The sequence below is a fragment of the Chrysochloris asiatica genome, unplaced genomic scaffold (genome assembly GCF_000296735.1).
Source record: "Chrysochloris asiatica unplaced genomic scaffold, ChrAsi1.0 scaffold00159, whole genome shotgun sequence".
Taxonomy (NCBI): domain Eukaryota; kingdom Metazoa; phylum Chordata; class Mammalia; order Afrosoricida; family Chrysochloridae; genus Chrysochloris; species Chrysochloris asiatica.
The window spans coordinates 1960977-1974256 of NW_006408677.1; the positions used below are offsets into that span (position 1 = coordinate 1960977).

A 13280-nucleotide genomic window follows, 5' to 3' on the forward strand; every position below is an offset into this window, starting at 1 on the left:
TTCAGCTTTTTGATCTGTAATGTGAAGAGATCTAGAAGTTTCCTAAAGCCGCGTCCAACTTCCCTTTTTCTCCTCCCTTCCTCTTTCCCTTCCTTCTACCCACAGAGTAAATTGGGTTAGCAGTCCATCCACTGCCGAACCCACTGCATTGCCAGGGCCTCCAAAAGTGCATGGAAAAATGGAATGAAAAGATGATGGGGGTTTTTCCATGAACTTCATATAGTGTTTACTCTTGCCCAGCACCATGCTGGACCCTAACGATAAAATTATGATTAAGAATAGGTTCCTATCTTCAAAGACTTCAGAATTTAGAAAGGATAAAGTGACTAACTGGGCAATTATGATCCAAGACAACAACGTAATAAATTACCCATAGCAGTGTCAAAATGTACCCAAGGACCTGCCTAAGGTCAGAACTTCACATTAAGTGCCAGAATTCTATGAAATATGTATCTCCTGATTCTTCTGTCTTAATTACAGGGTTTATTTGGGTCTCCGGGTCCTGCAGGCCCAAAAGGACAGAAGGGGAACCCGACCTTCAGTACAAGATCAGGGATGCCAGGGGAGCAGGGTGATCGTGGCTCCCAGGGGCGTCCTGGTGAAACAGGAGTCCCAGGCAAGGATGGAGTACCGGGTTTACCAGGTCTACCAGGACTTCCGGTAAGTTGATCATTCCTAGAAATCCTCTCGTCTGATTTAGGGATTCTGATGGCCAGGGGCCCATAAAACAAGGCAGACTAGAGAGTGTCTCTAGAACCTTTGGTATCTTCAGATTACTCAGATTGACAAGGCTCATTTGCATTTACTAAACTCAGAAGTTGATTGATACACTAGAATGGTAGAGAAGAATTTTAAGAAAAACCAAAGCATGGGTCACACTTGTTAGGTGCCTTCCAGTCGGTTCTGACTCACAGCAACCTAACATACAACAAAATGAAAAACTGCCGGGTCCTGCCCCAACCTCACAGCTGCGTTTGAGTCCATTGCTGCCTCAGCTGTGCTGATACATCTTGTTGGAGGTCTTCCTCTTTTTCTCCGACCCTCCACTTTACCAAACATGATCCCCTTCTCCAGCGACTGGCCCCTCCTGACAATATGTCTGAAGTATGAGAGACGAAGTTTGGCCATCTTGGCATCCAAGGAGCACTCTGGCTGCGCTTCTTCCAAAACAGATCTGTTGGATCTTTTGGCAGCCCACGGCACTTCCAATATTCTCCTCCAACACCATAACTCAAAAGCATCAATTCTTCTATGGTCTTCCTTATTCATTGTCCAGCTTTCACATTGTATATGAGGTTATTGAAAATACCATGGCTTGGGTTAGGCGCACCTTAGTCCTCAAGCTGACATCTTTGCTCTTCAACAGTTTCAAAAGGTCTTGTGCAGCAGATTTGCCTAATGCAATACGTCATTTGATTTCTTGACTGCTGCTTCCATGAGTGTTGATAGTTGATCCAAGAAGAATGATGTCCTTGACAACTTCAATCTTTTCTCCGTTGATAAGAATGTGGTTTATTGGTCCAGTGGTGAGGATTTGTGTTTTCTTTACAAGATTTAAAGCCTCAGAAATCCAATACAGGGTCGCCATGAGTCGGAACTGACTCCATGGCACATAACTCCACCATCATTTGGTCTAAAGAAGTTGAGCTGCTAACCACAAGGTCAGTATTTCAAATCTCCCAGTTACATTGTTTGATTTCTTGACTGCTACTTTCATGAGTGTTGATGGTTGATCTGAGCAAAATAAAGTCTTTGACAACGTTAATCTTTCCTCCATTTGTATGGATGTTGTTTGTTGGTCCAGTGGTGAGGAATTTTGTTTTCTTTACATTGAGGTGCAACCCATACTTTGATCTTCATCAGTAAATATTTTAAGTCCTTTTCACTTTCAGTTAGCAAGGTTGTATCATCTGCATATCACGTGTTGTTAATGAGTGAGTCTTCCTCCTATCTTGATGCCTGTTTTTCTTCCTATAATCCAGCTTCTCAGATTATTTGCTTAGCATACAAATTGAATAAATATGATGAAAAAAATACAAGCCTGACGCACACCTTTCCTAATTTTAACCCATTTGGTGTTCCTTTGTTCTGTTGAAACAACTGTCTTTTGGTCTGTGTATAGGTTCTTTGCGAGCACAATTAAGTGTTCAGAAATACTCATTCTCTGCAATATTGTCCATAGCTCGTCATGACCCACACAATTGAAAGCCTTTGCATTGTCAGTAAAGCATAGGTAAACATCTTTCTGGTATTTGCTTTCAGTCAAGATCCATCAGACATCAGCAATGATATTCCTCGTTCCACATTCTCTTCTGAATCTGGCTTGAACCTCTGGAAATTCTCTGTCAATGTATGTCTGAAGCCGTTTTTGTATTCTCTTTAGCAAAATTTTACTTGCATGAGATATTAATGCTATTGTCCAATGATTTCCGCATTCCGTTGGGTCACCCCTCTTTGGAATGGGCACAAATATGGACCTCTTCTTATTAGTTGGCCAGGTAGTTGTCTTCCTAATTTCTTGGCAGAGATGAGTGAGTGTCTCCAGTGCTGCATCAGCTTGTTGAAAGATTTCAGTTTGAATTCCATCATTTCTCTGTACCTTGTTCTTTGCCAATGCCTTCAATGCATCTTGGACTTCCTCCTTCAGTATCATTGGCTCTTGATCATATGCTACCTCTAGAAATAGTTGAACACCAACCATTTCTTTTTAGTACAGTGACTCTATGTATACCTTCCATCTTCTTTTGATGCTTTCTGCATCATTCAATATTTTGCCCATGTTGTTGTTGTGAAGTGCCGTTGAGTCAGTGCCGACCCATAGCAACCCTGCATAGGGTTTCTGAGGAGCAGCTGGTAGAATACTTCAATATTATTACAAGTAGAGGCTTGCATTTTTTCTTCAGTTGGTCACACAGGGAACCTCTTTTTCCAGTGGTTAAAGACTCTCAGGACTCTCCAGATACATTTCTGAGTTGGATTTTCATTCTTCCCATGTGTGTATTTACTAGGGTGATGCCAAACAGGGTTTTCCAGGAGATAAAGGGTTCCCAGGACTTCCAGGTGAAAAAGGTCATTATGGTCCAACTGGACTCCCAGGAATTGGACTCCCAGGGTCTCCTGGACTTCCTGGACTTCCTGGAGAGCAAGGAAAAGATGGATTACCAGGACAACAAGGTCTTCCTGGGCTTCCAGGTAAGTTACAGAATCAGATACCTTTGAGTCTGGAAAACTGAATCCAGTTAGATGTTGCTGTGATCCAATTGCATGAAATATTACAAGAAGAGGTTGCATTGGCTATAATCTGTACTTTGAATTTTCTTTGGCATTTTCATGTGTAAAATAAAGAGCATTGTATTGGGGGAAGCTTTGTAGGTAAAACAATATTAGATTTCAGCTCTACTTAGTGAAGAACTTCCTTTCAAGGCTGTATGAAAATGTAGCAGGTTGTCTTGGGAGGTTAGACGCACATAATCACTGGAAGAATTCTGGCAGAAGCTGTATGACCATTTACTATGAATGCTGAGGAACTGATAAGTGGGAAATTATACAAGGTGTCCTCAAAGTTGTCTGTTAATATCATCCCATCAGAGAGAAACCTTTCCTCAATTCATAGAATATTAGAGTGGAAAGAGACCCTCGTTGTGTCTAGTCTAACCCCACATGATACCTTAAATCCCTCCTTTTATATAATTTCTTATTCTACTTGAATATCGGGATTTATAACATGTGATGCCTCACTCCCCTTATATATTGTGAAGATGCTATGCTTATAACTAGTCTTCCTTAATACAACCAGAACAGCTCTTATTCTAAACTTCTGCAAGGGGGCTCCAAAAAGTTCCTGGAAAAATTCTGTTATCTCTGAACTGCATTTTTCCGTGAACTTTTTTTTTTAAGCCTCCTCGTATGTTTATTGGCACCATACTGCTTTGCATCTAAAGTTTGAAACCTTGAGATTGATCTCTTATTTTTCTATTGCAACGCCTCATACTCTTCACTTCCTTTCTTCTTACTCTTAAGTTCTCATTATTTTATCCCTAGCTTCTCAGGTGCCTGTATGCTTGTTGGAATAAATGGATGGTTGGAGGGATGGATAAGTGAGTAAAGGACAAGTTCCTAAGTAGTTTCTCATGTTCTACCTCCAGACTTTCTCCCACTCAATTCTACTGTGCATACTAGTGCCAATTAATACCTGAACAGTCCACATTTTCATCACTCCAAAACTACCAGTGGTCTCCGCTTTATAGAGAACAATGTCCCAACTCCTCAGACTGGAATTCAAATGTCTTCAAACATAACTGCAACCAACCTTTCCAACCATACCATATGTTGTTGCTGTTGTTGTTGTTATGTGCCATCGAGTCAATTCCAACCCATAGCGACCCTGTATAGGGTTTCCAAGGAGCAGCGGGTGAGCATGAACCACCAACCCTGCAGCTCAGACGACTTTGCAGTCTGACACATTAGCCCACAGCACCACACCAGGACTCCAAACCATACCATATACACATTGTTATTAAGAAAAAAAAATCTATCACACCAGTCTTCACTGTCCCCAAACACATTTCTAAGAGTTTGCCCATGTTGCCTGGACAAGAAGACAACTGGTGTCTCCAAAGAGGTTCTGTTCCAGATGCTGGTAGTACTCGACTAGCCTGGTTATTACTGTGCTCGATCCTGTGTGGGTATCAGCCTTCTCCTCTCAACCCAGATAGAAAATTCAATTGGGGGGACATGTTGGGGCCCAAGGTCCTCAAAGAACTTCTGCCCTGGTTTAATTTTCTTCTTTACTTGCTTGGTCTAGGTGACCGCTGCTGCAGGAAGAAAGTTAACGGAGCCATAGGCACAGAGGGAGGTGAGACCTAGTTAGTTACATCTAGAGGTTCTCAGACACCAGGGTTGCAATCCCCTCCCCCTTTTGGTTCAGTTTTGAGTCCCTGGTTAGGGACGAGTGACCCTGAGCCTGCAGTGCAAAGACTAACACTGGCACTGCTTTGGAGACTTGTTGGCACACATGGGGAATGCAGGAGTAAGTGGGCATGCAGCTGCTGAGAGTGGTCCATTGCCTGCACCATGCATGTCACTGGCTAACTGTTCTGTACCTTACGCAACTTCAGTTTCCAAACATCACTGGGGCCACAAGTTGCCTTGGAAAGTGCCTGAAAAGATCCACCTAGGTCTCATCTTTTGGTGCTGGATCCACAGCAAATTGAGATGCCCGGATCGTGATCACCTAAGATCTTTTTTATTCTGAAGGTGGATTTTTGCATTCATAAGGGGAATTCTGAATAATTATTTCACTTCTAAAACAGAACATGGGTAGAGCTGACCACTGCTTTGTTGAGAAAGCTCTGAATCCAAGAAGGTAAAGTGGAAGACAGGGATGTAAAGTACAAGATTTGAATAGCAGTATGACTTGAAGGTTTTTATGGTTTGTTTGTTTTTTTGCCATTTTTGACTTTGCTTACAATGCACAAAATTGGTGTGGTGTACAGGACTGGACCACAGCATAATTATGAAGGGAAGCATGTCTTTTATTCCTTCTGTAGGCTGAGTACTGGACTGCTAACTGCAAGGTCAGCAGTTCAAACCCACCGATGGCACTTAACAACAGTTTCTACTCATCTTCCCTTTTATCATTACATGTATTTTTTTCTTGTCCTGGAACCTTTCCAAATGCCAGTCATTGGCCTCATCCTCTAAAGGCTTTGTTTTTATCTGTCTGTCACAGATGAAAAGAATCCATTCGGTTGATGTGGTAAATTGGAGATGGAAGGCTTAATGGTTGGGCCCAGCCTAGAGATATATTTATATTCATTTAACCTAGTTCTTGGTTTAAGACAATGGAACTGCTGGTGCACATTGACACATGGGAGTCAATGGACTAATGAAACATTTGAAGGCAGCAGAGTCTTCTGCAAGGTCCCTTTCATGGTACCATTTATGAAGCCAGTTCTTCAGCCTAGTGCAAAGGACTCCAACTGGAGCCCAGCACAAATTTGGGAGCCCTCTCCTAGAAAAGCATCTTACTATAGATGCTCACCCAGAGACCATGGACAATAGAGAAAATCCTCAATAGCTTCATCATCTCAATATCTGTCAGAATAGAGGTGGTGTCTGTCAGAATAGAGGTGGTGTCACCACCTCTTAAGGAAGATCCAGATAACGTCTCCATGTGACTCTAGACACCTAAGGTATAGAAGGCAGAAAGTTGCTGCTCAGCTCCAAAGTGACTGAGTTAGAGACTAGAAAATAGACTTTGTATTATTAGCTCATCTGAGTGAAGTGTCATTGATTCCATTCCGACCCATAGCGACCTGTATCAGGTTTCCGAGAACCGCCGACTCTGCGGTTCAAACTGACTTTGCAGTCCAGCTCATTAAGCCACAGCGCCACACCCACAGTGTCTGAGTCCTCCTCCCTAAGTAAGATGGTAAGAACCCTTATTCATTGAGCCCAGCACTATGTTAATTGCCATTAGCACTAGTTCATGTAATCCACAGAAACACCAGAGTCCTGATGTGGCGCTGTAGGATAAGCACTGGACTGCTAACTTGAAGGTTAGTGGTTCAAACCCACCAGCCATTCCTCAGAACCCCTATACAGGGTCACTGTGAACCAGAACGGACTCAACTGCACTTGACAACACCAACACACAAAAACCAAATAAGGTAGGTAGTTCCCATTTTACACATGAGGTTTAGAGAAGTTAAGGATCTTCTTACACAGCTTCTTTTGAGCAGAACTAGGATACAGGCTCAGTGCCCATCCTCGTAACAAACACTTTATACTGCTCAGTTGCCAACCTTGATGTAGGCATAAAATGAGGAAGCTAAAAATGTCATCAGGCCTTTATATTTACAAAGAGAAGAGAGTCTGACTAAGTAGACTGAATCATAGGTTGTATACATAGCTTTCAGAAATACAATGTGTGATTTATCTTAACAACAGGCAAAGGCTCTGGTAGCGTAATGGTTATGAATCGGGCTGCGAGCCTCAAGGTCAGCAGTTCGAAACTACCAGCGGTTCCGCAGGAGAAAGATGAGACAGTCTGCTCCCGTAAAGATTTACAGCCTCGGAAACCCTGGGTAGGGTCGCTATGAGTCAGAACCGACTCCACGGCACATAACAACAACAACAGGCAAAGGCTATAGCAGTTTATTAGACCTGTTTGGCCCTGTGGCTTAAAGCAAACCTTAGGGGATTGTTTTAATGAATGTTGTTGTTGTTATTAAGTGCCATGGAGTCAGTTCCAACCCATAGCGACCCTGTCTAGGGTTTCCAAGGAGGAGCAGGTGAGCTTGAACCAGCGACCTTGCAGTTCAAATGGCTTTGCAGTCTGGTGTATAAACCCACAGCGCCACACCAGGACTCCGTTGTAATGAATGTTGTTGTTGTCAGGTGCCATCGAGTCGGAACCGACTCATAGCGACCCCATGTACAGCAGAACGAAACCATGTCCGATCCTGGACCAACCTCACTACCGACGCCACACTTGACACCATCAATGATGCCACCTGGCTGATCCATCTCACTGGGGGGTCTTCCTCTTTTTCTCTGACCCTCCACCTTTCCCAGCATGACATCCTTCTCCAGCGACTGTTCTCTCCGGACAATGTGTCTAAAGTATGAAAGACGAAGCCTAGCCATCTTAGCCTCCAAGGAGCACTCTGGTTGTACTTCTTCCAAAACAGATCTATTGGTTCTTTTGGCAGTCCATGGCACTTTCAGTATTCTCCTCCAACACCAACACCACAACTCAAAGGCATCAATTCTTCTATGATCTTCCTTATTCACTGTCCAGCTTTCGCAATCCATATGAGGTTATTGAAAATACCATGGCTTGGGTCAGGCGCACCTTAGTTCTCAAGCTGACATCTCTGCTCTTCAATACTTTAAAAAGTTCCTGTGCAGCAGATTTGCCCAATGCAATACGTCGTCTGATCTCTTGACTGCTGTTTCCGCAAGTGTTGATAGTTGTAATGAATAGGCAAGACTTAATTTTAATTAGTATAGCAATTGTTTGTAAATAGCACTTGAGGGAGCCGCCAAACAATTTGTTTGCCAGTATTTTATTAAGCCTCCCTCTGTGATCTTACAGAGTTTTTATTTGCATTATGAATGAACAAGAAAGAATTTGCTAGAGGAAGGGCTGTGTTGTGTCTGTTTGGAAGTCTTGAATATGGAAACTGACTGCCCCTTTTCCCTCAGTAGCAGAGCTGACAGTTTCAAATGAGGACCTGAAGGAAGGGTCTTAGTTTGTCTTTCATGGATAAAAGTGTTCAACTGGTACAGAAATACAGGTTCAACTTAGCAAGGACATTAAATAGGTCTCAGTAGATCCCACGTGAGGTGTCCCCCAAACCCAGTGGTTTGGGGAAAGCCTCATTCCAAGAAAAGGACAGAACATGTGAACCTGAGGAGTTTTGACTTCAAACCCTCCACGGTTGTCATATGGGTATAATAGGCTTTTAAGACTAACCCCAAGGAGCCCTGGTAGTAAAGTAGATTATGAGTTGGGCTGCTAACCACAAGGTCAATAGTTTGAATCTACCAGTCACTCTATGGGCAAAAGATGAGACATTTTGCTCCTGTAAAGGTTTACAGGTCTGGAAACCCTCTACAGGGTTGCTGTGAGTCGGAACCAACTTGGTAGCATACAACCACCAGTACCACCAAGACTAACCCCAGCCCCCTTCCCCCACCTCCCAGGGAGAAACTCTGTCTGATGGCAGGGTGAGGAGGCAATTGCCATTTGCTGCTATTCCTGCATAGGCTACCTCTAGGAAACCTTGTTAGGAACAGCTTCAATGGTTTGGGAAGTAAGATCTTGGCACCTAGACACTAAGGACATTCGCATCTGTAAACAATTGCACTTTAGGGATAAGTTGGGAGAGTTTCTGATGCCAAGATTCTTCTGCCTGGGATGCCAGCTACTAACTGGGAAGAAGAATGTGGTCATTCCAAGAAATGGGAGGGACTGGGAGTAAAGGGGCATGTTCCGACTCCTAGCGACCCTGTATATGATTTCTGAGGAGAGGCTGGTGAGTTGGAACCACCGACCTTGCCGTCCTGTACTTATCCTACAGCACCACAGGAAATCTCCCTTGACATAGTGGGGTCAACAATGCTTACATGTTCCCATTTACAGGAATTATGTTGCCATGTATTATTACTGGGGCATACGGTCCATCAGGCCTCCCAGGAGCTCCCGGAGTTCCAGGTATGTAATGGGGCCAGAGAAAGCCATTGAGCCTAAGGAAGCAGAGTCCAACCCAGCAGCATTCGGGAATCTGTCTTTTTCCTGAGAGGGGCAGCTTTGGGAGGGACTGAGGCAATAGAGAGAACAGTGTGGAAGGTGAGGAGACTAGGAGAGGCCCTCAAAGAGACTGAACATCTTGACTGAACATCAGATGCCATGCCCAGCTGCACTAACTTTGCTTTCCCCTCACTTCTTATGTTCACATTTCAGGCTCTAAAGGGGCCCGTGGCTACCCTGGGACTCCCGGCCAGCCTGGATTGCATGGCACTAAAGGAGAGCCAGGAAGTCATGGGTTAGTCCATCTCCCTGAATTGCCAGGTAAGAAAAGGAGCTTCTCCTTTGGCATGAGTGTGTGTTTGGATTGTGGCAATTCTCCGGCTACAGGAAGCTAAATCTACTCTCAGAGTCCTATCTGGTGTGGTGCTTGTAGGATACGCACTGGACTGCTAACGACAAAGTGGGCAGTTCAAACCCACCAGTCGTTCCTTGGAAACCCTGTAGAAGGTTGCTATGAGTCAAAACTGACTTGAGGGCACTTAACAACAAAGTCTACTGTCTGGTGGGGTTGGGAAGGTTTAATGAGAACCTTAGAATGACAGCAGATCAGAACAAGAGCCGTTGGAGACTGACTGAGAAAGAGATTCAGATCGGTCAAAGGGACGTCGTACATTCCATTTCTGTTGCTTTTCTCCTGTCCCGTTGCAACCTGTGGTTTGTTGTTTAACACTACACCAATAGTTCAAACCCACCAGCCAACAACAACAAACAGTTCTCAAAGTGTGGTGCCTGGGCCAGCAGCTTCAGCAGCACCTAACCACATGCTAGAAATGCAAATTCTTGGCCCTTCTCTAAGACCTACTGATCAGAAACAGCAGAGGTGGGGCCCTGCCCTCTGTGTTTTAACTAGAGCTCCCCAGCCCCAGTTGATGCTCCAGTTGAACCACCAGAGCCCTACAACATGATCTCATCTATCTTGAGCCATGTGCTCTTGGAGTTTATTGGTGCCTCAGTTCCCTCCCTCCAGTCAGGAAGAGGGAAGAATCCCAGTGGGAGTTAAGCAAGCCCAGAAGAGGTTGGGGCTTTTGCCAGGTGGTCTTGTCAGCAAATGTTGGAGCCCCAGGAACACGGCGGGTCTTCACTGAAGCAGAATCTTCTCCAGGTCACATGGTACCATCCGTGTCTCAGGGCTAGTCCTCCTAGGTCCAGAGATTCCTAATCTTCAAGAGAAGTGACCCACCTTATTATGATGTTATTTTTGTATTTAAAATAACAGTAAGAATCTGTCTTGGAGCTCTCTTCCGCAGGCAAATGTTTGTGACCATCTATGGCCTTTTGTTTTTGTCTCTTTACATTTAGGATTTCCTGGACCTCGTGGGGAAAAGGGCTTGCCTGGGTTTCCTGGGCTCCCTGGAAAAGATGGCTTGCCTGGGAAGGTTGGCAATCCAGGTTTATCTGGTTCCAAGGGAACCCCTGGTGACATCTTTGATGCTGAAAATGGTGCTCCGGGAGAGCAAGGCCTCCAGGGATTGCCAGGGGACAGAGGATTTCCTGGAGACTCTGGCCTTCGAGGACCCAAGGGTGACTCTTACCTAACAATCTGCACAAAAGCCTTTCAGTAACTGGAATACTTATACTTGCATGAATGGGAACGATTTCTGGGATGATGGATTACTTAAGGGATTTATATAAAATTTCTGTTTGCTCTGTCTCTCTTTTTAGTCTTTTCTTTTGAAATTTCTTTAAGTGGCCTAAGTCCATGTCTATATCTTTGTAACTCTAGAAGTGACCACACGTGCTTGCAAAGCTTCTGGATCACTGCTGGGATGAGTTCTCCTGGATACTGGTTTACAAACCCAGTCCCTGCTTTCAGTCTAGACTGTGATCATCTGCCCTTTCCTTTCATCAGGTTTGCTGGGGAAGTCGGGCTTGCTGGGTGCCAAAGGTGAACGTGGTAACCCTGGATCACCAGGACACTCAGGCCCCACAGGTCCGCCAGGGCCTGGTGGCCTACCTGGCATCAAGGGGAAGCCTGGTCTCCCAGGAACTACAGGTTTTCCCGGCGTGTCAGGTAGGTCAACAGGAGGAACAGCCCCAGCTTGGCAGAGTTAAGCTGGACTCTGGATCCAGGCGCCCTGAGGGACAATTCGGACTTGGTCCGAATTGAAATGAAGTTGGACTTTCCTAATCTCCAAGTGTCAAGCCGCCTTCGCAGTGCCAGTCAGAGCCAACTACTACAGTGTCGCGCTCACAAGATTGTTGTTTGTTGGTGTTAAGTGCCACCCCATATTGGGTTTCCAAGGAGCGTCTGGGGGCTTTGAACTGCCGAATTTGTGGGTTAGTAGTCCAGCGCCGGCCCTACAGCACCACACCAGGACTCCAATATTACAACCAATCATTTGCCCCCTCCCATACTCACTCCCTTAAACCGTCCCTGGATGGCACTAACAGAAACGGTGAAGGTTTGAACCCACCCAGAGGTGCCTTGGGAGAAATCACGGGCAATCTGCAACACGTGGGGCCACCAAGAGGCTCAACTAACTTGACAGCAACTGATTTGGTTTAATTTTTTCCTCCCCCCTATCTCCTCACTTAAGGAACCCCGGTGGCACAGTGGGCTCAGCCTTGGGCTGCTTACCATAAGGCTGGAGGTTCAAACCTACCAGCTGGTCTGCAGGAGAAAGCTGAGGCTGTCGGCTCCCATCGATTTTGACAGTCTCTGAAAGTCTATGGAGCAGCTCCTCCTACTCTGTCCTATAGGGGGTTAGGAGTTGAAATGGACTCGGCAGCAGTGGGTTTGCTTTGGGGGGTTTATATCCTCGCTTCCTCTTTTCCTGCTTCATCCTCTCCCCTGCCATCCCCAATTAGAGAAGTGTAGCCCAGTCTCCATTGCCTTCTGGGTTAGAAGTAGAACTTGAGCAGAGTGTGATCACGTTGGTGACCTGTCTCTCAGATAAGCATGCCCCTGAGGATCCATGCCCAAAGTGTCTTTCAGTCAGCAATGAGCCTCCAATCTAGTATTTGAAGCTTGCCTTTTTTTGGCACCATCTTCCTCACGCTGCCTCAGTGTCTACATGACCTCCCCTCCCTCCCGGCTGACTATTGTCCTTAAGGTGCCATCGAGTCGGTTCTGACTCATAGCAACACCCTGTACCACAGAATGAGACACTGCCCAGCCCATTGTTGCAACTGCTGTGCCAATTCTTGTCATTAGGGGTCCCTCCTCTTTTGAGCTGACCCTCTACTTTACCGAGCACCATGTCCTTCTCCAGGGTCTGGTCCCTCCTAATAATATGTCCAAAGTCTGAGAGACGAAGTCTCCCCATGAGTTATTTGCAGTCATTAATATCCTTTTTCTCCCCCTTGTCCTTCTATATTTCTGGGGTCTTCACAAAGGCTGTCCAGGTGAGCAGACACAGTGTACGAGCTCCCAGACTAATACTCTTGCCAGCTTTGCCGCTCAGGACCGTACCCTGTAACCTGACTGTAAACTCTAACCTGCTGTGGCCTGCAAGGCTGGCCGGGGATCTCTGAACTCATGCAGTGGGCTTGGCTCCTATTATGCTTCCTTCCCTTGTAGCGGAATCCCTCCCTTCGCAGCCTTCCATTCCAGTCCTGGGGCTTGTAGCTACTTGATGCTTTTCACATAGGCCCTTGGGGGCCCAAATACCTCTGTCATCGTTGATTTAATCCTTTGGTTTTTAAATTTTCCTTGCTTTGTACCTGAACATTCCACGTTGGCAGCAGCTCAGGAGGTTAATCCCATTGACCAATTTAAAGCATGGTTAAAGTCTCTGAATACCTAGGAGACCAAATGGGCCTTGGGGATTTCTGCAGTATTTGCCACTAGGGGGTCTTTCAACCTTAATGCCAAGGAACTGGCTGATTTAACTGCTTGCATGAGGGATTAAAAGGGCAGCCCTGTATGCGTGGCTCCCTGGGAGGCTGAAACAACAGCTCAGCTTTAACCTTGCCTTCACCAATTGTCTCAAGAAACAGCCATTGTGAGTTGATCCAGACA

At 45.4% G+C, this 13280-nt stretch overlaps 1 protein-coding gene across 1 annotated transcript in view; it reads left to right on the top strand.

Annotated features, from left to right (window-relative positions):
- The window catches only part of COL4A6 (collagen, type IV, alpha 6), a 90417-nt gene that overhangs the window by 49449 nt on the left and 27688 nt on the right, over positions 1 to 13280 (top strand). The window contains exons 20-26 of the mRNA XM_006871061.1: positions 481 to 660; positions 3009 to 3192; positions 4805 to 4855; positions 9152 to 9223; positions 9473 to 9580; positions 10619 to 10840; positions 11169 to 11330. Coding sequence (XP_006871123.1) covers positions 481 to 660; positions 3009 to 3192; positions 4805 to 4855; positions 9152 to 9223; positions 9473 to 9580; positions 10619 to 10840; positions 11169 to 11330 — 979 coding nt within the window. The remainder of the gene's footprint in view (positions 1 to 480; positions 661 to 3008; positions 3193 to 4804; positions 4856 to 9151; positions 9224 to 9472; positions 9581 to 10618; positions 10841 to 11168; positions 11331 to 13280) is intronic.